Source organism: Hibiscus syriacus, unplaced genomic scaffold (assembly GCF_006381635.1).
Source record: "Hibiscus syriacus cultivar Baekdansim isolate YM2019G1 unplaced genomic scaffold, ASM638163v2 tig00110890_pilon, whole genome shotgun sequence".
NCBI classification, from domain to species: domain Eukaryota; kingdom Viridiplantae; phylum Streptophyta; class Magnoliopsida; order Malvales; family Malvaceae; genus Hibiscus; species Hibiscus syriacus.
Genome location: NW_024062900.1, coordinates 14,981,486 through 15,004,800, shown reverse-complemented (window position 1 = coordinate 15,004,800; position 23,315 = coordinate 14,981,486). Strand labels below are relative to the sequence as shown.

The 23,315-nt window shown below is 32.7% G+C and overlaps 1 protein-coding gene and 1 pseudogene across 1 annotated transcript; one reads left to right on the top strand and one right to left on the bottom strand.

Annotated features, from left to right (window-relative positions):
* Nucleotides 1–5,988: 5,988 nt before the first annotated feature.
* LOC120144833 (calumenin-like) lies at nucleotides 5,989–10,091 on the bottom strand. The gene is made up of 8 exons (XM_039158792.1): nucleotides 9,608–10,091; nucleotides 8,834–9,033; nucleotides 8,447–8,549; nucleotides 8,289–8,354; nucleotides 7,471–7,629; nucleotides 7,287–7,383; nucleotides 6,415–6,543; nucleotides 5,989–6,337 (listed from the first exon to the last, which is right to left on the bottom strand). The coding sequence occupies exons 1-7, from the start codon at nucleotides 9,925–9,927 to the stop codon at nucleotides 6,415–6,417; spliced, it is 1,074 nt and encodes a 357-aa protein (XP_039014723.1). The 5' UTR covers nucleotides 9,928–10,091; the 3' UTR covers nucleotides 5,989–6,337.
* An 8,619-nt stretch (nucleotides 10,092–18,710) lies between these two features.
* Nucleotides 18,711–23,044, top strand: LOC120144511 (annotated as a pseudogene).
* The last annotated feature ends 271 nt before the right edge of the window (nucleotides 23,045–23,315 follow it).

The following is a 23,315-nucleotide window of genomic DNA, read 5'->3' as shown; positions in this document are numbered from 1 at the left end:
AGCCAAAAACCGACCATCTCTCTCATTTATCTCATTCACTCTTTCTTTTCTTTTTAGAGAGAGTGAAGACTCTCACAACTCTCTCTTCTCCCCACCGAGGGAGGTGAACAGCCACCCTCCAGCCACTGTAAATCGATGACTCTGATGAGGGAAACGAAATTAAAATCCATTCATTATACCCCGAAGCCCAAAAAATAACTCCCTTTTAATCCTTTTTTTCCGTAACTCGAAGAAGAGAGGGATTTACCTCTGGCGAGGTGGCCTTTTCTATTCTAGTGACAAAACGGTAGTGACTGCTAGAGAAAAGGTGAATCATTTCTCTTTTTCTCTCGAGTTTTTTCTTTTTTGGTTTTTTCTTTTGGTTTTTTCTCCAATTTTCCCTCCTTCCGTTCGGTTCTCCACTATTTCCAGATCTCTCTCTCTCTCTCTTTAAACTCTTTTTTCTCTCTCCCAAAATCCCCCTGAAGATGGTTGTTGCATGTTGTTTTTTAAAACCATGCTTCTGTGTTTAGTGAAGCTATGGCATAGAGGTGATGATGGTGGGCGATGGGTTCATTGTTGGGTTCTTGGATTTTCTGGGTATAGTTCCCATATTTTTTGGGGTATGTTGGGATTTGAAATAATTTTGGATTTTGGGGGATTTTCTGGAACAGGATCGGCTTGAATCTGGCTTGATGACGATGGTGGCGTGAAGCTCTGGTGGTGGCGGCAGCGTGATTTGGCGGCATAACTCTCATTCTCCTTGGCGACGGCTGGTAACAAATTAGGTGCTAGGCTTTTGAAACCCTAATTGTACGGGTCGGGTCAGGTTGGCTGTAACTGAGTCTGGGTTGGATGTTTTGGGCTTTGTAATTTGGGCCTCGATTTTGGGCCTACAAAAATGTAAATTAGAATATTATTAATAAAATATAATAATAATAATAATAATAATAATAATAATAATAATAAGTTAATAATAAATTAAAACTTGGGCAAAAAACGAGTGTCTATAGTTTCTTTAAAACTAAATCCATTCGAACTAAGAGAACCATTGATATAAATTTTCTTATGTCAAGGGTTTATCAATTCACTATGTTTGAGACAATTGTTTCTTGGGGTTGGTTGGACTTATTTAGTATATCACCTAAGGTGAACCCAAATCTTGTTAGTGCATTATTTTACAATACAATTCTTATCCATGAAGAGAATGATATTAACAAGTTTATTGGGATTGAGTCATATCTTATAAGAAAAACTTTTACTCTTAGTCCCTTATCCAAAACTAGCTTTCTAAATATTAAAAATGATGATCTCTTCAAGGACAATCAAAATATAGATATGGATAGGTTCCCCAATGATAGCCTTATTTCCCTAAAGTTCCCCGATCGTCCCCTTTTGCTTATCATTACATGATTTTTCTCCGATGGTAAAGTTACCAATATACGTGTATGTGACTATTGGTGGTTTTATCATGTCAAACATCAAATTCATCACTTTGTGATGGTTATGTTTCTCAAGCTTGTTGATGTAGTCTTTAAAGGAGTTAATTATACTAAAACTCTTCCATATGGTTATATCTTTAGTTTTATCTTTAGGGGTAAACTTAGATTCTCTACTTCTTTTGACTCTTCCATTTCTCTCCTTAGTGTCATATATCTCAATCGGCTCACAAGGGCAATTGATATTTTTTTATAAGTATTCCACTAAATGGGGTCCCTATAGAAGACAACAATTGAATGATGTTGAGGAAGAATACAACGTATTAAAATAACCTCACATGCCACCACCTCAAGAGGAGATCACTATGAAGATCATGTATGACTACATAGTTCAAAACTTTGGGAACTTGTGCTTTTGCATTATGACTTGGAGTTTTATGCACTTTATAACACTTCATATTATTATTTATGTTTGATATTTTTTTATGTTTGGTACTTTTTATTTGAAATACTTTTGTTGATAATATTATGCTTATGAACTTTATTATCTTATGTTAACCATAATTTCATTTTCTCTTAAAATGTTGAATATTCGATTCTCTATTGCACTAACATATTTTGTAATGCCTCAAATCTCGGGTTAAGGCCTCAGAACAAACCTATTAACTTGTAAGAAAACCATGACCTAAGTTGGATGGTTTTGGGCCTAGTTGAGCCCAACATGAGTTTAAAAAGAGGACACATTTATGACGGAGTTAAGACTTGGGAGACCAAAGCAATAACTTGCCCATAAACTTTCTCAAAAGGTGAGTTCCTTTAATGTGGGATGATGTCAATGTGAAAAAAAGCTTTGTTTCTTTTTCTCCACCATTGTCTTCTTCCTTTATCTTTCTCTCATTCTTCCTTCCTCATGTAATCTTAAAAGGTGATAACTCGGTGGTCTTGCAACCCTAGTTTGTTATTTTAAAGGTAAGAATTTTAATTTTCACCTTCAGAGCTTCAAATCAAGCCTTCAACCTTTTCATTTCACCATGGTAGCGAAATATGAGTTTTGTGAGGGGTTGTGGAACTTAAGGGTTTTAATCCATTTTTAGAGAGTTTAAGCCTTAATAAGTGTTCTTGAACCCTTCTTAACCTCTAGATCAAGCTAGTAACTCAAGTGTTTGATTATTGTCTAGTGATGGAAGTTTGCGAAAGCTCCAAAATTAAATGGAATGAAAAGCTAACACTTGGTTGAGTCTTGGACACTTTCATCAACTTAGGAATTCAAGGTAACTCCCTTCTAACTCAACTCTACTACATTTTAGATCACTAAGTGAGTTTGTTTTCTTGCAAGAGGCATAAAGTATGTTCATGGTAGATTTCAGTGTTTTGGGTGTTTTTAGCATGTTTACAGACTTATTATGACCCCTATTATCAGACATAACACTCTAGAGACCTCAGTAGAACGTTTGAGAGTGTTGGAGAGGCATTTTCGTCCCTAAAATAGGGTATTTCTAGGCTCAAGTATCAGTATTAGAAGAAGAATACCAATATTGTTATTTAGATGTTAAAAACAAAGAGATTTTGGGATAGAATTATCAATACTCATACAATGGGTATCGATGTTGTAGGTGAGGTATTGATACTCGCAGGGTGATATTGATACCAAGTTCACTTAGTAGATTCCAGTAGTCATTTTTGGTATTTGTTCTTATGGGGGTATTGATACCAATGGTAGAGTATCGATACTCCCCAACAGGGGTTTCAATACTTAGGTATTTTTCAAAACATTGAAGTCAATCCTGGTCAATACTCAGGAAAGTATCGATACGACAAACCAGAAGTATCGATACTCAAGCTATAATATCGATACCAACCCTTTGTTATAAGTCAATAGTACCAATACCCAGAGGTTAGTACTAATACTCAGAGGCTAAGTATCGGTACCCATGAAAAATTTTGGATATCAAACCCAAAGATTTTAAGGGACAATTTTGAGGGACCCAATTACACCAGAATACCATGAAATAAAACTACAAGTGATAACAGTAATAAACTCAGAACAACTAAACACAATAACAACCATAATGACATAAAACTAGCTCTGTTTGAAGCTCGGGACATAGTTAGAACACCCGAGTTACTTTAGTAGATACAATCATATAGTTGGATATCCCAGTCAATTCCAAGGCACTTCAGTTTTCTGCTGGGCATAGATTCCCCAAGATTCGATGAAGTAAGTTGGTCGGGTGTACGTTTCTGATGCAGTTTCAGATCTCACCCCAGATACCCAAGGGTATATAGGAAGGCTAGAGAGGTGTGTGATCTTCGAGATGCAGAACCATCAGCCACACCATGATGCCTACCTCATCATATCATATTAGTATCCTATGTCTTTATACCTATGCCTCTAGCATGCACAATTAGTGAATGCATGTAGTATAGTATAATTATTAGTGAGACACTAAGTTTGTAAGCTCCGCATTTAGAATGTGGTTTCATACGCAGGTTCTTAGGAGGTTATCTGTGGAGCGTTATCGTCACCAGATATTCCAGCTCAGTAAAGATCTTCAGAGTATGTCTTGATTTATGATAGAGGGCATGTACTATTATAGACCCTTTTTGTATTCAGCCATAACTCTATTTTGGTTTAAACTCAATGTATTTATTTGGATGTTTTGGGAGCTCCCTTTATTTTGTAAACTTGATTATTATGTTTATTTCATTTTCTTTGAATGAATTTTTATATGGTGTTTTACAGTTTCTTTAAATGAAAGTTTTTGGGTTAGACACTTCGGTGGTTTCGTGTGACATATTAATCCATGGATCTTCGGGTCGGACTAGATTAGGGTGTTATATATTTTCTCTTTTGAAGCTTAATTTGTTTTTTTAATAACAAAAATAAGGAGAAATATATGTAAGTGTAAATTTGCTTCTAGCCAAAAAGATTTTGATATATTAAAAAGAGAAGATTGTTGAACCAACATTCGATTTTGATATAATATGAATTGTTAAATGATTTATATTGTCAAAATTTGCATTTTATAGTTCTATGAAAAATTTTCATAAAATATTTTCAAGTGATTTTTAATCGTGAAAAATAATCTCAAGTATTATTAAGTTTTTATATAATTTATAAATATTTTTAAAGCTTAAAAAATACTTGATTTCATCAAAAATCTCCTCTCAATCACGAGACCAGCAAGCCAATATCGATACCCCGTTTTTCAGTGTACATTTTAGTATCGATAAAAAAGGTGCTAGTATTAATATCGATAAAGGAATATTGATACTCACTAAAATGGTATCGATACCGATGACTTCAACAACTATATTTTTTACTGTTGGGATGTTTGATCTCTATACCCACTACCCGAGATTGATACCAAAATTGCAGGAGAGCATTTAATGCTCAAAATTAATGATTCCAACAACTCTACTCAACTACAAACGTCTACAAACAGTTAGGAGAGTATTAGAAGACAAAAAAGGGAACGAGATTCACATGGAGAACAATAAGAAATATTATTGAAAGATCATATCAACATCATAAGACTTTTTTTACTTAATTTTGTCATATTCTTATAACACACTTATGGGCTTTATTGTTCAATGGGTAAAGTGCGCGTTTAATACCTAAATTATCAGTTTTAGTCCATTTTAATACCTAAATTTTCAATTTTTTCAAAACCATACATAAAGTTTAATTTTTGTTATATTATAGTACCCGTTCAAAATTTAATGTTAAATTTAAAAATAAATTAAAAGTTTGGGTACTAAAACGGACTAAAAATGATAGTTTAGGTACTAAACGCGTTAAGTTTTTAACGGTAGGGTACTAAAATGAAACAAAAACTAAACATGTGTTTGTATTTGTGAGGTTTTATTTTGTTTGCTAAATTTGTATTTACTCTTTGGGAAAGTATGTATTCAAGGTTTTAGGTATACCTTGAAGTTTTCTAAGGTTACACTCTGTTCTTAAAGGTAAGTAAATCTAGTGAATTTAAGAAATCCTTAGTGTAGATATTAAGGTAGTGGATGAAGAGTTTCGTTGATAAAGTCAAACCACTCTAAATATTTATGCAAAAGTTCTATTTTCGATTACTTCCACCATAATTTTTAAAATGTCAATTCACCATCTTCTTGGCATATTTCAATTGTTCGTAAAAACTAACAAATAACATTTGTCATATCACTAAAATAATGATATAACATATGTCACATTACTAATTAAACATATGTTAAAATAACACGTCAATAACATATGTTAAATTAGTCAACGATTTCCACCTAATGGAGGCTATTTTGACTAAAAATCGAAAAATTGAGGGTTAAAATGCTTCAAAAAGAAATAAGGACAAAGTGACCATTTGTGCAAACTTTAGGACTAATTTTATGTTATGCCTTGTTTTGTGGTGGTGGGTAAGGCTCCTCCCCTTGATTGTTTTGTTCAGAAAAGCTATTCTCATGGCAATAGTTTTTGATATCACCAAGTTGAATTCTTCGGTGCACTGTTACATGTTGATGGCTAGAACAATAATAAACTATAAAATACCGTAGATATTTTCATGTGGCTGAATAAACAAATCAATGGAATGGAATTATTTACAACTTTGAATCTGCCCATTCTGAGAATTCCAGACCAGATTCTGACAGTTTTCACTGGAAACTTGACATACACGGCTGCCTACAGTAATAATAGATGCATGCTAGAAATATGAAATATTCTAAGGACCAACAACTGTATCTGCGATGAACAAATGATAGTAATCTGAAGTAGCTGATGTAGGGAATAAAACCCGAAAAAAAGGTTGGAACTCGGAAACAAACAATTAGAGTACAAGAACTCACCATGGATATCAACATTGATTACCATGATCTTGATTGAATACTATTACTAGAAAAAAGTACTAGAGTTCTATTGCTTCCTTTGTATCCTGCAAAAAGAGCTCGGTTTACGCAAATACAGACAGCATAAAGTTGATGCAAGCAAATTATGAATGGTTCCTCTTACCTATCGAGAAATCAGAGCATTTAGGTGCCTATAGTTATCTTCACTATCATTGAAGATGGCACTATAAAATACATATGGATTGTCAATCATCTCGACTAAGCTTAAGCGGCCATCTTTATCCAAATCTGCCTGTGATTAAGATTAACAAAGTCTTCAATGATAGAGCTTAGTTTAATCCTTGGGCTTCAGAGGAGGGGGTAAAAACTACTAGGCCAAGCCTTGGTTGAGAATGATGTCAAACTTGGAATTTTCATTTAATAGTCGTCGAAAACATTGCAGCAACTATGACTAGCAAGAAAATAACTTCCTTAAGCAAGAATATTTAATCTAATACAAAAAACCATAATAAAAGGAGAAGTCAATAATGGTAGTAACCGAGTTATCATCTGTAACACATTCGCATACATAGTATGTAAAGAGATTGCCTTGGAAAATGGGGTTTGGCTACCCTCCATTACTTTTTTGTACATTATTATCGATTTCATAAAGGGGAGCCCAAAACCTTTTGAATTCGTTAGAGATAGGCATAGATATCTTTTTAGAGTTTTGATAAACGTTCTGGTTAGCTTTTATTATCCCATACATGATACATCTCTTTAAGTAAAGATTACAATAATTAAATAAAGTACATCAAACTAAATAGTCACTATTCTAAGAGTCGTAAAACTTCGTTTATTATAAGAGTGCTACCTAATTTCTCCCAAGACCTAAGAGGCTTACGTCCACCCTACGTTCATAATGGTTTCCTTTACAAGTACAAATGCAGAGCCGGCATGGTCTAAATGCAATAAATTAATAATAAAATGGAACATTAGAGAAGTTATGCATACATCCATGCATAGTAATGCTAAATTATCTAGTGTCATAAATACCTGTGATATGATGTAATCTGCTTGTAGTTTTGCATAGTACCGTTCAGATGGATGAAGTTTCCCAATGATTGGTAGTAGCTCTTCATCTGTCAAGAATCTGTTAAACCACTGGAAATTTATTTAACCATCCAAACAAGTTCCCAATTCAAACACGATACATAAAACTAAAAGTTCATACAAGCACCTGTCACCATCTTTATCAAGCTGGCTAAACAACCGTTTAGCTGGGGTCTCTGTCTCCATTGAATCATGACCTTCTTCATCATGGCTTATTACAAAGTCAAAAATACCATGAAAAAATTCATTGAAGTTAACCTTCCCATCTTTGTCTTCATCTCTTTCCCTATAGGAGAAAAAAAAAGGCAAACTTTAAACACAATAATTGAAAAAACAGATCAAATGAAAATGAGATAATATATCCAAGAACAAGAAACTGTTTTTCTTATTTCTTGAATTCAGAATTAGGGGTGTAAATGAGACACCTATGCTTGCAAGCTATTCAAGTTCGATCGGAAAAACTCAAATTTGAGTCGGTAATCATTGAGCCGGGCTTGAACAGCTCTAGTTATTGGTCGAGCCAAATTCAAGCACCATAATAATAATACCCGGCTCGTGCGGCTGGCGAGCGTTATCAAACTTTTCAATCTTTATATTATTAAACTGCATTTCTACCCTTACAATATATATTATTGAATATGAGCGAGGTTAATCAAGCTTGAATTTGAGCTTTAGTACAAAAATTGATAAACGAGTTTAATCGAGATCGAGCTCGGGTAGCATTATTATATCTCAAACTGCGCCCAAGTTTGGGAATTGATGTTCGACTGAGCTCAAGCTGAGTATCGAGCCCCGAGCTCTGAATCGAGCTTGAGCCACTATTCGGGCTCGGCTCGGTTACACCCGTGCTCGGAATATATAATTTAAGCATGACTTGGTTTTTTATAATGGGACAAATATATAATTTTTCATGGGGAAAAGGAAAAGGAATAAAACTTAGGTCACCTTACTTCCTCCTGGCATAACCATCGAAGCAGCTTTGGGTTTTTGCTGTCAGCCGGGTGCATAAAACTAGGAAAATATCAAGCGGAAAATTTAGGGGAGAGTAATAGAATCAATTGAAAATAACCACCTTCCCTGGGAGAATATTAGTTGAAACTTACTCATTGAACTCGGTTAACTTTAATAAACGATCACCATCAGCATCTGAGGCATTAAAATGATCCTCTGTCCACCAGCCCATATTGTGGCCAAAAGATGGGTTGTCTATAGAAAGAAGCAAAAATAAGGTAACACCTCTAATTATCACTACGAGGTAAATTAAGCAGAAATCAATTGCCATATCCAAGTTTTGTACTAGAAGTCCAAAGAATATATCATGCATGATTGTTGTTTTGTTTTAATGTCATTAATCACTCTCTTTCAAAAAAAATTGAAACCCACTTCAAAAGATCACAGATTCGTCAAAAGAAAGAAAAAAGCAAGCACGAAGGATTAGTTCCACAACATGATATCTATAATTTAGTAACATAATGGTATAGACAACAGACCATTCTTCACCCAACTGGGAGCCTCATACTCGGCATATGAAATTAACCCATCTTTGTTTCTGTCATGAACTTCCATCTCCCTCAAACTCCTGAACAACACTTCCTTCGTAGCCTGCTGCAGATGCCACTCAATCAATTCATTCTCAGTCACAAAACCATCTGATGGGTCTACATCAATCTTGGGGAACAGCAATACCAACCTGTTTCATTACATTAAACCTCCATTCAATCAACATCGTCCAAAATGCTACTGCCCATCATGCTTATTTCCAACAAATCATCACAAAGTATATTCATTCTAGAAGACATTCACAAACGAATTAAGCAAACTAACATCTCAATAATTTTCAAGAATGAAGACGCCTAGCATTGATACTCATTCGAATAGGCAATTAGAAAGAATTATAATGAAGCCACCTAACATGCTTTTTGTAAAACATATGAACCCTTAACTAAAATTGATAATCTAAGTGATGAAGACACCTAGCACATAATTTTTTTAATAGTATGAGTAATTACAAGGTAGTATTTATTCATAATTTTTCTTAATCATTAACGTAGGGTAATTAATCAAACTCGAGTCCTCTAAAACAACACTCTCTTCTAACACTGAGACCACTAAATTGCACATATTTAGTATCATTGATAATCTAAGTAGAACACTTTTCACCAGAATTGGCACTAAAATATTAACTAAAACTGCAAAATTTAACCCCTCGAGTAAGCAATAAAAGTAGTAACGTCAATTTTAGAATCAAATGCAATACCACCAACCTATTAGTTACGTTAAACTTGTCCCCATCATTCAAGTAATCTTCGGCATTCAAGAAATCATCCAACTCGGGCTGCGATTCTTCAGCGGGAGCGGGGTGCTGCAAGAACTCTGGATTGGAATGCTCCAAGTACTGCTTCTCCCATTGGTTGTCTTCACGGCGGCGCTCGATCTCGGCGACGAGGGGATCGAAAGCAACGGGATCGTGATGGGCGGAGGAATAGCGGAGCTTGAGGCGGCGGTGGTGGTTGCGGGTGGAGTGTTTCTTAGGGGAATAAGAGATGAGATAGAGGATTAGAACGGCCAATGTAACGTATTCCATGACTGAATCTTTTCCAATTGTCTGGGACTGGAGAGTAAACGAAAGTTAATATTGAGAATTGTGAAGGAGAAGATCAATTGCTATGAATTATGAATTATGCGAAATTTGGTTTTTACAAACAATAACATATCTAATCTGATGAAAAATGCAGAAAATGAAGATAAAGTTTGGTGTGGTTGTGGACATTTGAACTCCTACTTTAATTTGTATTTATTTTTCTTAAAGAACATAACAACATAAAAAAATAATCATTTTCAATATATATTATAATGAAATAATATATATATATATATATAATAAAAAGAGAAATATGTATTATTTTTTAATATAAATTTTATATAATATTTTTTTCTAAACTCTATATTTATAAACATAAGAAATAAATATTTTATAGAACATTAATTCTATTGAATAGTAAAATTTTAATAATGAAGTACATTAAAGTATTACTTAATACATAGAGTTCTTGTAACACCTAGACCAGTACCCGATCCGAATACGAGCTCGAGATGTTACATTGACTTTTAAAACGATATTCTTATAAAATATCAAAACATTTGAACTTGTTTTAAGAAAATACAATAATATTCTATTAAAATTATACTTCATTATAAAATCTGAAAAAAATACGTATCTATGAACAGTACTATATGGTATGTACAGTACCGTGAACAGTAATGAACAATACCGTGAACAGTGCCATGAACAGTGAAAAATTTCGAATATCAATTGTGTATCAATGCATTGATGCACTGCTATAGTACTGCTGCAGTAACTTCGGCAAAATACGTAAAAATTCATAAAAATCCGAGTTTTCATTTGTATAAAATTTCCATTTACATATACACATTTAAAACATTGCAAAACTCTATCATATGATTTTACAAACCGATTAGAACATATCGGATTTAAACCGTTACTTACATGCCAACCACTATCCTTATTACAAAATACATACTGTACATTTCTTTTCTGATCTGATCTTTGGAAATGAGAACTGACCTGTCTTGCATAACTTTTATCAATCTTCCTCTTCTCGAAACCTACGTGTAAAACAATCACACGCTAAGTCGTTGACTTAATGAGGCATATAAAACATATAATATAACCATATAACATTTCATATAAACAAAATACATATATCTACAAATACTATCGTTAATCCCTTTTACTTATCATATACACATCATATAACACATATATCACTACACTAAGGAACAACATATCATCATGTAATTTCTATAACCTATTTCATATTACCAAACATACATATCACATATAGTGTATTTGTCATTATCTCTTTAAAGCTCATGTATTAGCCCACGTATACTTTTGAAAACTTAAGGTATGTGAGTACATTGAGGTTGTGCACTATTGTGCTGTCATCACAGCTCATATAAATGTCCCAAAAGACCTATCCAGAGGTCATAAAGAACCTCGACAACTGTCCATAGGTCCCGAAGAACCTAGGTAAACTGTTCATATATTCCTTAGAACATAGGAATATTGTCCATATGTCCCGAAAGACATAGGTAATTATGTCCATATGTCCCAAAAGACATAGGTAATTCTGTCCATATGTCCTGAAAGACATAGGTAATTTTGTCCATATGTCCCGTAGAACATAGGTAAACCTCGACTCTTGGCATGCCAACTATACCACTAGCTCTCATATTACATAACATGTGCATTATCATTTATGACAGTTCACATAATCACATCACTTATTCTTTCTCTTCTGTCACATACCACATATATGTGTAACCATATGTTCCATATCATCTCACATGTATCACGTATTGCATATTCATATGTCACATAGTTCATATCACTTTGCATGGAATCACGTAGGTTGTTTCATATATCTTATTTTATTTCTCCTTTGTTCATATACATATGTCATATCTTATTCACATATGTTCATATATACATCACATAGCACATAGAATAACATATAAACTTATACATAAATCATTTCCATGTGATTCACATATCACATATCTCATTGTTTATATCTCTTAAGCACTTAATCACTTATCTTATAATTTCATATAGTCACTTATCACTTATCACATGGTTTACATCTTATGATCATGTAATCATATCAAGCATATTCGCACACATAAGAATCACCTATTATATCTCATAGATATATCATTTCCATACCGTTATCACATAGCTCATATAACTTTTCCTGCATATTCATGTCACATAATGTATATGGTATGAACTCATATCATGTTTCATAATATGAAATGAATCATATATCAAAGTATCAAATCTAGACTTATCATAAGTCTAGAACTGAATATACTACTATAATAATGCTATGCATATGCTCTCACCTTAGTCTTGCTTTGATTCGATCCTAATTATTTGATTGTTCCGAAACTTGTTTAGGCTCAATATCTTTGCTTGTATGCTCCACGGTGGAGAAGAGAAGAAGATGAAAGAATTGTGTGGAATCACAATGGATTCCACGTGGGTTTCCCTTATATTATAAGGGAAATAAAAATCTTTCATGTCAAATGACCATTTTGCCCTTTAATTATTTTAATAATTACTAACAACGTTCAGGAAATATCTCCACATAAATCATTGAACTGTTCAAATATTCTACTTTTATCACCCAATTATGAAATTTTATAATTTAGTCACTAACCCGGTATTGAGGATGTTACAAATCTCCCCTCCTTTTAAGAAAATTCGTCCTCGAATTTTCATTGCACACATTGATAAGAACATATCTTTTAATGTTCTTATATTGTCTCCTTTACTTACTTAATCTTTGTTGTCATCATCAGAAAACTTACTTTTCAATCCTTTAGCTTTACTCAACCATAAAAATCTTTGTTTCCTTCACTATATCACATTCATATGATCAACACATTTTTCATCATGTAATCTTGTTAGCCAATGCTAACTCTTTCTTCTAAAATACAAACCCTTATCATATCTACACTCTTGCTTATACACAGTACTATCCCTTTGTATAATTTATAACTCTGATTTCATTCATCTTATAAACATATCACTGATGCACTTATTCTCGAACTATTCTATAAATAATAACCATGTCATTTGATCTTTGAACATTCTTATGGTGACATTTGTCCACCATACTCTAGCTTGCTCACGTAGTAACGAAACTACTCAATTTAATTTCTCCACTTTGGAGAAATGAACACCTTCTATCATTATCTTCATATCATTTATCCAAAGGTCTATAACAATAGAACATTTCTCAAATTTTACCCTTGAACTCGGGTGTTCTTAACTCTTTTAACTATTTCGATACATCAAGTCTATGAGTTAAAGAAGCATACGATTGAAACATATCACGATATTATTCAACATCATAAAGACATTGCCTAATCTTGTACAGGTACTCCCTGAGGTTTTCGCTCTTCTCCCTGCCTGGCCAGGGCAGGTGAATGCTATTACCTTCAAGTCTATCACCTTGTGTTTCACTTTGGAAGCTCTCATATATTCATGTGCTCACATGATTTCTTCTATAACATATCACGTGTGCAATGATCATCCAATTCATATCATATAACATATGTCATTTGCATATGTTCACATATCATCTATCATATCATATAAACATATATATCTCATAAATCATTCTCAGGTATTCACTTATCTTATATAACATAACAATTTAACTCTATTAACAAGACAACACACTCTTTACCCTATCAGATCAGAAAATTTTCCACTTTGTGTTGGCATGTATACTTTTTAAAACACTTTTAACTTCGTTTTTAGCCTAGAATCGGCTAAAGCGTAGCTCTGATACCATTAAATTTAACACCCCAACCCGTACCCGACTCGAATACGAGTCCGAGATGTCACATTGACTTTTAAAACGATATTCTTATAAAATATCAAAATATTTAAACTTGTTTTAATAAAATACAATAATATTATTAAAATTATACTTCATTATAAAATCTGAAAAATATGTATCTATGAACAGTATTATACGGTATGTACAGTACCGTGAACAATAATGAACAGTACTGTGAACAGTGAAAACTTTGAATATCAATCGTGTATCGATGCACTGCTACAGTACTTCGGCAAAATACGTAAAAATTCATAAAAATCTGAGTTTTCATTCGTATACAATTTCTATTTACATATACACATTTAAAACATTGCAAAACTCTATCATATGATTTTACAAACCGATTAGAACATATCGGATTTAAACCGTTACTTACATGGCAACCATTATCCTTATTACAAAATGCATACTGTACATTTCTTTTCTGATCTGATCTTTGGAAAGGAGAATTGACCTGTCTTGTATAACTTTTATCAATCTTTCTCTTCTTCATATACACATATATCACTACACTAAGGAACAACATATCATCATGTAATTTCTATAACCTATTTCATATTACCAAACATACATATCACATATAATGTATTTTTCATTATCTCTTTAAAGCTCATGTATTAGCCCATGTATACTTTGAGAACTTAAGGTATGTGAGTACATTGAGGTTGTGCACTATTATGCTGTCACCACAGCTCGTATAAATGTCCCGAAGGACCTATCCAGAGGTCATAAAGAACCTCGGCAACTGTCCATAGATCCTGAAGAACCTAGGTAAATTGTCCATATGTTCTTTAGAACATAGGTATACTGTCCATATGTCCCGAAAGACATAGGTAATTCTATCCATATGTCCCGTAGAACATAGGTAAACCCTCGACTCTTGGCATGCCAACTATACCACTAGCTCTCATATTACATAACATAGACATTATCATTTATGTCAGTTCACATAATCACATCACTTATTCTTTCTCTTTTGTCACATATCACATGTATGTGTAACCATATGTTTCATATCATATCACATGTATCACGTATTGCATATTCATATGTCACATAGTTCATATCACTTTGTATGGAATCACATAGGTTGTTTCATATAGCTTATTTCATTTCTCCTTTGTTCATATACATTTGTCATATCTTATTCACATATTTTCATATATACATCACATAGCACATAGAATAACATATAAACTTATACATAAAGCATTTCCATGTGATTCATATATCACCTATCTCATTGCCTATATCTCTTAAGCACTTAATCACTTATCTCATAATTTCATATAGTCACATATCACTTATCACATGGTTTACATCTTATGATCATGTAATCATATCAAACATATTCACACACATAAGAATCACCTATTATATCTCATAGACATATCATTTCCATACCATTATCACATAGCTCATATAACTTTTCCTGCATATTCATGTCACATAATGTATATGGTATGAACTCATATCATGTTTCATATTATGAAATGAATCATATATCAAAGTATCAAATCTAGATTTATCATAAGTCTAGAACTGAATATACTACTATAATCATGCTATACATATGCTCTCACCTTAGCCTTACTTTGATTCAATCCTAATTCTTTGATTGTCCTGAAACTTGTTTAGGCTTAATATCTTTGCTTGTATGCTCCACGGTGGAGAAGAGAAGAAGATGAAGAAGATGAGATAATTGTGTGGAATCACAATGGATTCCACGTGGGTTTCTCTTATCTTATAAGGGAAATAAAAATATTTCATGTCAAATGACCATTTTGCCCTTTAATTCTTTTAATAATTACTAACAACTTTCAGGAAATATTTCCACATAAATCATTGAACTATTCAAATATTCTACTTTTATCACCCAATTATGAAATTTTACAATTTAGCCACTAACCCAGTATTGAGGATGTTACAGTTCTAATCATAGACATTCACATAAATAATTACTCATAATACTTCCTCTTAAATATCTATAAAGAAAACGTGTCTCGTTACAACTTTATTAAGATAAAAACTACGAGAAAAAATTTTAATGAATAAAGAATACACATATTTTTAATACCCACAATATGTTACCTCGTTAAAAATCTTATCATAAAATTCAATGAGATAAAATTTCGGATAACAGAAAAATAGTACAACATGTATTTACTTCTTTCGTGACAATTTTATATAAGATCTTTGACTTTTTACAATTTAATCTTGAATGTTATCTTTGAAATAGATAATGTACTGGTTAATAAATCTTCCAAATTATCATCAGAATAGATTCATCAAATATTTAAATTACTATTCTTTTGAAGATCACGAGGGAGTGAACCTAAAAAAAATTATATGTTTCCCTTGATATATTATCTTTTTAATTGAGTCGTACATTTTATTTTATCTCCGTAATAAGATATTGATATGTTGTCATGTGAAAAGCAAATCACGTATCATTTGTATGTATTAGGTTAGTAGTCTTAGTCAAATATTTTCTTGATTTATTTCGTGCCTAGCAATTATTTTTATATAATTTGTATCAAATAATTGAAGATCTAAAGATAATAATGATCTTGTAGTACATAAATAAAATTTTTGGATCAATTAAAATATGATGCTTCTAAACCAACTAAGATATGGTGCTTCTAGATCAATAATTTGTTTTCTCTCCTCTAAAGGTAAAAATTATCTTTATCCACATTTTGTAATCTTACAATTATCGATGTACTCGATAAATATATATTATTTCTGTTGAGTTTATTTAAGATTCTTTTATTACGTAAAAAAAACTATATTTAACTGTTTGATTTATAGAAAGAGACAATTTTAATTTTAAGATTCTTTGATCTTTAAACAATTAAGATGTTTTTAAAGCTTTTCAAAAGTTATAATTAACATATCTTCATGACTTCTAATAATATTTAAATTATTAATATTTATAAAAGCACATTAGTAAATTGGATCACATTTATGATCTTTAACAAATAATCATTGAATCGGATATACCATACGCACTCAAATTAAATCATTCAATCTAAATGTTTAATCAAACAATACAATTTTCCAAGAAAATTCTAATTGCTTATGACATTTTAAATCCTTCGTAGATAAATTATAAATTTGAACCAAATATCATTTTATAAATTTTCAACCATCATATAATCATTCAAGATTTGAATCCTGTCATTTCTCTAATTATAACATAAACTTAACTAAACTGAAAAAGAAGCAATTAAAATATTAGTAAATAAAAGGGTAAACTACATCGTTAGTCACTTAACTATCATTTTAATATTCTTTTGATCTCAATCATTATTTTTTAGGCTTAAGAGTCATTTTTGACTTTGTAGTATATTCAATTTATATTTTCGTCATTCTCGTATTTTCGCATTAATTTAACCCTCAAAGTTGTTTAATTGCATCATTCTATACCCTACTCTTAAATTAAAACCCTAAATTATAAACCCTAAGTTAAGGTTTAAGGTTTAGGGTTTAGGGTTTTAAGTTAAGAGTAAAGTATAAAATAATGCAATTGAGTAACTTTGAGAGCTAAATTGATGCGGAAATATGATAGGGGCGAAAGTGATAAATTGGGTCTACTAAAGAAGCAAGAGTTACCCCTTTACCTTTTTAAAAAAAAAATCATATCTAACGTTATATTTTTTTTATAAATTATCATTAAAAATAGGGTACACTATGCAATTAGTACCTAAACTATCAGTTTTAGTCCGTTTTAGTACCTAAACTTTTAATTTTTTTAAAACCATACTTAATGTTTAGTTTTTGTTTCATTTTATTACCCCACTGTTAAAAACTTAACGCTTTTAGTACCTAAACTATTAATTTTGGTCCGCATTAGTACATAACTTTCAATTTTTCAAAATTTAATGTTAAATTTTGAACAGAAGTATTAAAAAGAAATAGAAAATAAACGCTAGGTATGATTTTAAAAAAAATGAAAGTTTAAATATTAAAATAGACTAAAACTGATAATTTAAGTGCTAAATGTATAATTTATCCTTAAAAATAAACAAAACTGTAGATTTAACAATTTTTTAATTTTTCAATAATGACATGGTGAACGTTATCATCATCGTTACTCTTTTAACAGCATGACCAAAAGTAACTTTAAGTTTGCTTTTTCAAAATAATAATTAAGTGATTAAAACAAAATAAAAGTGATAATTGGGTGATTAAATATGTAGTTTACCTAAATAAAACTGGGAATAAATTGCGAGAGAAAGTGTGGAAGTGGAAACACAATAAATAGCAATAATTAAAACCATGGGCCACGGAGCATGTGGTTTGTTAGAGTCGTGAACTTTGACCTCTTGCTTACGTGGCCATAAATGGTAGGTTCACAATTTCATTATTACAGGACAACTTGGCCATTGAATCTCGATACTCACTCTTTTACTTTATGGGATAAACTAAATTCTAGTCACTAAATTTGCTGATTTTTCAATTTAGTCCATAAAAGGTTTTTGGGTCTTCATAATCACAACCCGTTAAAATTATCATTTTTAAAAAAAAAATATTCCTGATTTTTTATTCCCATTAACTCTAAAAGTCGATAACTTTTTACTTACTTGAATTCAATTTAAAATTAAAATATACGAAAGAATTTGAATTTAAGAATCAAAATTTTTAAAAATAAATTTAGAGAGTAGATTTTATTTTATTTCCTTGCTTTACCAAGGCAAAAACCAAAAATACCCGTTTACAACGTAGATTTCCAAATTAAGCCTCCCAAAAGGGTCCACTTCAGTCTTAATATTAAAATGAAAAAGAAAACTCTTTGAATATATATATATATATGATATTAAAAGCTGAAATAAGGTGAAAAATTCCCATGTAAAAGAAGAAGAAGACAAAAGAGCAACCTTGTGTATAAAGTTAAATATTGAAACTTTTCTTTGCTTTGATTAAAAAACAACTTTTTTTTTCATTTCTTTTTCCATCTTTGCAACACCGAGCACCACCGAGAAAAGAAACAAAGTAGAAGAGAAAGGTAATGATTTATAGTCAATCATTACGGATGGCTATAATATTAGTATCCCATCTTCTACTACTCATATAAATTTATTCTTGTTTGCTTCTCTTTTTTCTCTGAAAAAAATAGTTTTTTTAATTTTTTTTATATAAAATGCTTTAGTTTCTCTTCGTTAGTAATGGCGGATTCCATTGTAATGGTGTATGAGCAGCTTGGAATGACCCATTTGTAGGCAAAGTTGTTGTTGCAGGATGGGTCACAGGTGGGACACTTGACCCATCCTGCAACTCCCGTTACTGAATTTTTCAAGATAACCCATCAACATTAATTGTAATTCGTATGTTTAGATAAAATTTTCAACAATTTTGTGAGATTTTTCCTTTTGGGTTTTCTTTTTCTTGTTTCATTTTGAATTTTATGCACGCTAGCTGTTTGTTGTTATCTTCGTTACATGTACTTCGAGTATGTAAACTTTACAACAGAAATGTTTACCAAGGATTTTACGTTTTGAAAAAAAAGGGTTTGGCATCATCAAGGGTTGGATTTTTGTGTGCTTGTATAATTCGGAAGAAAAAAAAGTTTATCCGTTAAAGTGTCAGAATCTCGATATTAATTGGAGGCGGTGTTTCAATTTATGGCGATTTGTACAGTAAATGTGAGCTTCTTTTTAGGTTTGAAGGAATCTGAGGTTAGCTTTTTTACTCGTTTAGTCTGTCCTATTTTTCTAGACTTGAAAATTCTTGAAATTATCAAATCATTCATTACTGGGTAGGAATCTTCAATGAGAATTGTAAAAGAAAAAGTCATACATTTCTTCTGAAGTAACCCTTTAAATTGACCTTTCTTGGTATTCCAAAAACTTCTTTTGCTTATTGTTTACAGTTTGATTTTTTTTAATATAAAACAGTGAAATGAAACTTCAAGTAACCTCGTAAATGCAACTTGTACTTTTGAGTGTTTTAATTGATCTTTTCTGTATTTTGTTCTGATTTAAACTTGGTAGGGAGATCATTAGAATTTGCTGCTAAGTTCTGGTGAGTCTTATAACTGATTAATTAGCAGAAGAAAACAACGAATGAGAAGCTGAAGAATTTGCTGCAATTTTTAAGCGTTTTGGACTTAGTAACCTGAATTCTCCATGGACTTCTGGGTTTACATTTTTTTGTATCAACTCTTTGATAAATGTATTTCTCAGTTAGAAACCCTGATTCCCTTACCATTGAATTCACTATGTTCTTGTCTCTAGTTAGTTTTTAATGTTTTGAATGCCATTTACCATCTTTGATTTTGTGACTTTTCAAAAAATTTCTTTTTTTCCTTTTCATTCATCACTACCCTCTTTTGCTTGAAATCTCTTCTCCATTGTTTACATATTACATCAGAACTGTATTTAGTGAAATCCACTACTGAAAAAATCCTGGACTATTATTGAAAACCCATGATTTTGGATATGCATTACAAACTTTTAGTGATTTCAGTTTATTTGTCCCGCAGGTGATATTCTAGATGTCTGTGAATGAACCTGGCAATAGCTCCAAGTGGAGTAGAGACCAAGATAAGGCATTTGAGAATGCCATTGCAACTTATCCCGAGGACTGTTCTGATTGGTGGGAGAAAATTGCAGCTGCTGTGCCTGGGAAAACTTTGGAAGAGATTAAAGAACACTATGAGATTCTAGTGGAAGATGTTAACCGAATTGAATCGGGTTGTGTGCCTCTCCCTCCTTATGATTCTGATGGTCCAGCCGGCCATGACAGTGGCGAAGGTACTGGTAAGAAAGGAACTAGCAAATGTAGGGCAGAATAGCTGTGAGTCAAATCATGGGGGTAAGAATTCGAGGTCTGACCAGGAACGTCGCAAGGGGACTGCTTGGACAGAGGAGGAGCACAGGTGAATTAGTTCTTCTGGTTTAGACTTTCTTATTTCTGTTTTTATTTTGATTGATCTATGCTCCATTTGTTTTGTCCTTTGGAACTTCCATACTTAGTATTCTTCACGCGTAATATTTAGTAACAATGTAAATTTATTATATTTTGGTTTTACGTGTCCTATCCATATATAGAATCTTTATCTGAAAAAAAAAAACATTTGCAGAAATTGTCTTCCACGTTTCGAAAATTCTATTTGTTGATTATTGTTAGTTAGTTGTTAGAAAGATTAGATCTTCTACGACTTTCCTGCTGCTGTGCGTTACTCTGAATGTTTTGACGCCTGTCAGTCAGTAGATGGCCAGTAGATGATAATATGTCCTAATTGATGTGAAATAATTGAAGTCAAAATCAAATCTCGATGTTACCACGTTGATGATATATAATTTTCTATCCTAGAGAGAATAATTATGCTATCGTCACGTGTTACCTGCTTGACGTTGTGGCTGTTATATGCAGATTAACCATCTAATTGTCTCTGACACACGACACATCACCGTGTAGCTATATTTGTTTTACTTAAAACCAGTATTTTAGGTTTTTGTGCTTTCTGCTGCCTTATGTCTATCGTGTTCAACATGCTTTTTTGGTATAGCAGTTTATGGTTCCATGATTGAAGTGCTTGCCAAAATTTGGTTCTAATATGGAAGGGAAGGGACATCTTGAGAAGGTTTATGGTAGAAAATTAACCTTTCAGCCGGCTACCATATAGGAAAAGAATTTATGAAAAGTCATATGTGATTTATTTCATCAATTAAGTCTCATGAACTGGTGCTTGGGTTATATAGCCATGTACGCTCTGCCAGGCAATTTGATTCATGTTTCGCTTACATTATGGTGGAAAACCATGCCTTTCTGAGTAAGAACTATTTATGATATATCATATACCTGCATGCTACTCCGATGATTTCATTCGATGGTTTCTTTGTGAGTTATTGGTGCTGTGTCTCTGCTTAAGCTTTAATCCTGCCCTTTTTTGTAATTTACCGGTGGGTTAACTTTGTATGCTCTAAAATAACTTTGTTTGCTGTAAAACATCGCTATCTGATACCAGTGAAGAGGCGTGGTTTCTTTTTGTCCCATAAAAGACGGATATTACTTTGTGGATAATATAAACCTGATATTTTGGTGTCTCAGAGCTTGTGCATTGTAAATGTATATATATTGAATGCTTTTCCTTTGTTATATATTTTCTTTTAGAAGCATGATTGTTTGAATTTTAGTCTCAGTTATTTATAATTGATCATGCACAAGTAAATATCAGTGTGTCTGTTCCGCCCAAAATGCACTTGGCTAAAACAGGGTGTTACGTAGCTTAACTTCTTGATGTTTTAATATCCATTCTCTTGACGAGTTTTTTATGCCCGAATTTGGTATTATTTAGTTTTAGTTGGTCTATAATGACTTCTCCTAGCGCATAGGAAATATTCATAAACTGGGATAACTTGTCCTTAAGAAATTGCTTATTGTTTTACGAATGGTCTTTATTGTTATTCTATGAATTTTGAGATGTATTTTGATATTTCATCTGACCAATAGGCTTTTCATTTTATGATTGTAATGATTTAATCTTGAAAAACAGGTTATTTCTTCTCGGTTTGGAGAAATATGGGAAAGGTGACTGGCGAAGCATATCCCGGAACTATGTGGTCTCAAGAAGAACACCAACACAAGTGGCAAGTCATGCGCAAAAGTATTTCATTCGATTGAATTCCATGAACAAAGATAGGAGGCGATCTAGCATCCACGACATCACCAGTGTCGGTAATGGAGATATTACAGCACCCCAAGGGCCGATCACCGGTCAATCGACTGGTGCTGCAGCTGGAGGTTCGTCTGGAAAATCAGTGCAGCAGCCCCCTCAACATCCTGTTGCACCAGCTGGTTTTGGTGTGTATGGTGCTCCAACTATAGGGCAACCCATAGGAGGCCCCCTTGTCTCAGCGGTTGGCACGCCAGTGAATCTTTCTGGCCCACCACATATGGCTTATGGAGTGAGAGCTCCTGTAGCAGGAGCAGTGGTTCCTGGAGCTCCGGTGAACATGGGTCCTGCGACATACCCATTTCCGCATGCATCTTCTCGTAGGTAATGTGCTGTTTAGCTGCCAAATGTACAAAGGACAGAAGTCGGCTAGCTTGTGCAGATATTGGGTTACCGGGTTTTCCAATTTAGCCTGAATAATATTTGCTTATTTGCAAGCAAAAACAAGTTTGTGTCCTTCATTTCTTTAATCTAAATAAGCCATAGGGATAGTGTTTACATGTATGTTTATAGGCAACTGTAGAAAAAGGAAAATGTTAAATATGACAGATTTTAGAAACATCATTTCAGCACCATTTTGTTTCCACATCCTTCCTCTGATGCATGCATTCTCACTAGAATTAATCTATGCTCCTAAGTTTCATGGAAAATGTGTTAACCCATCCACCCCCCCCCCCCCAAAATCCACCATAACATATTTTGCTTTTATGAGCAGCATACCTAAGAACATTTCGAATCAGTTGGTTCTTTAGTAGGTAGCCTAGGCAGTTGCCATGATGATGCACCTGTGACAGATATGTTCGTTAGTAGGTAGCCTAGGCGCTCTGGCACTCAATTCGGTAGTTGGTTTCCTTG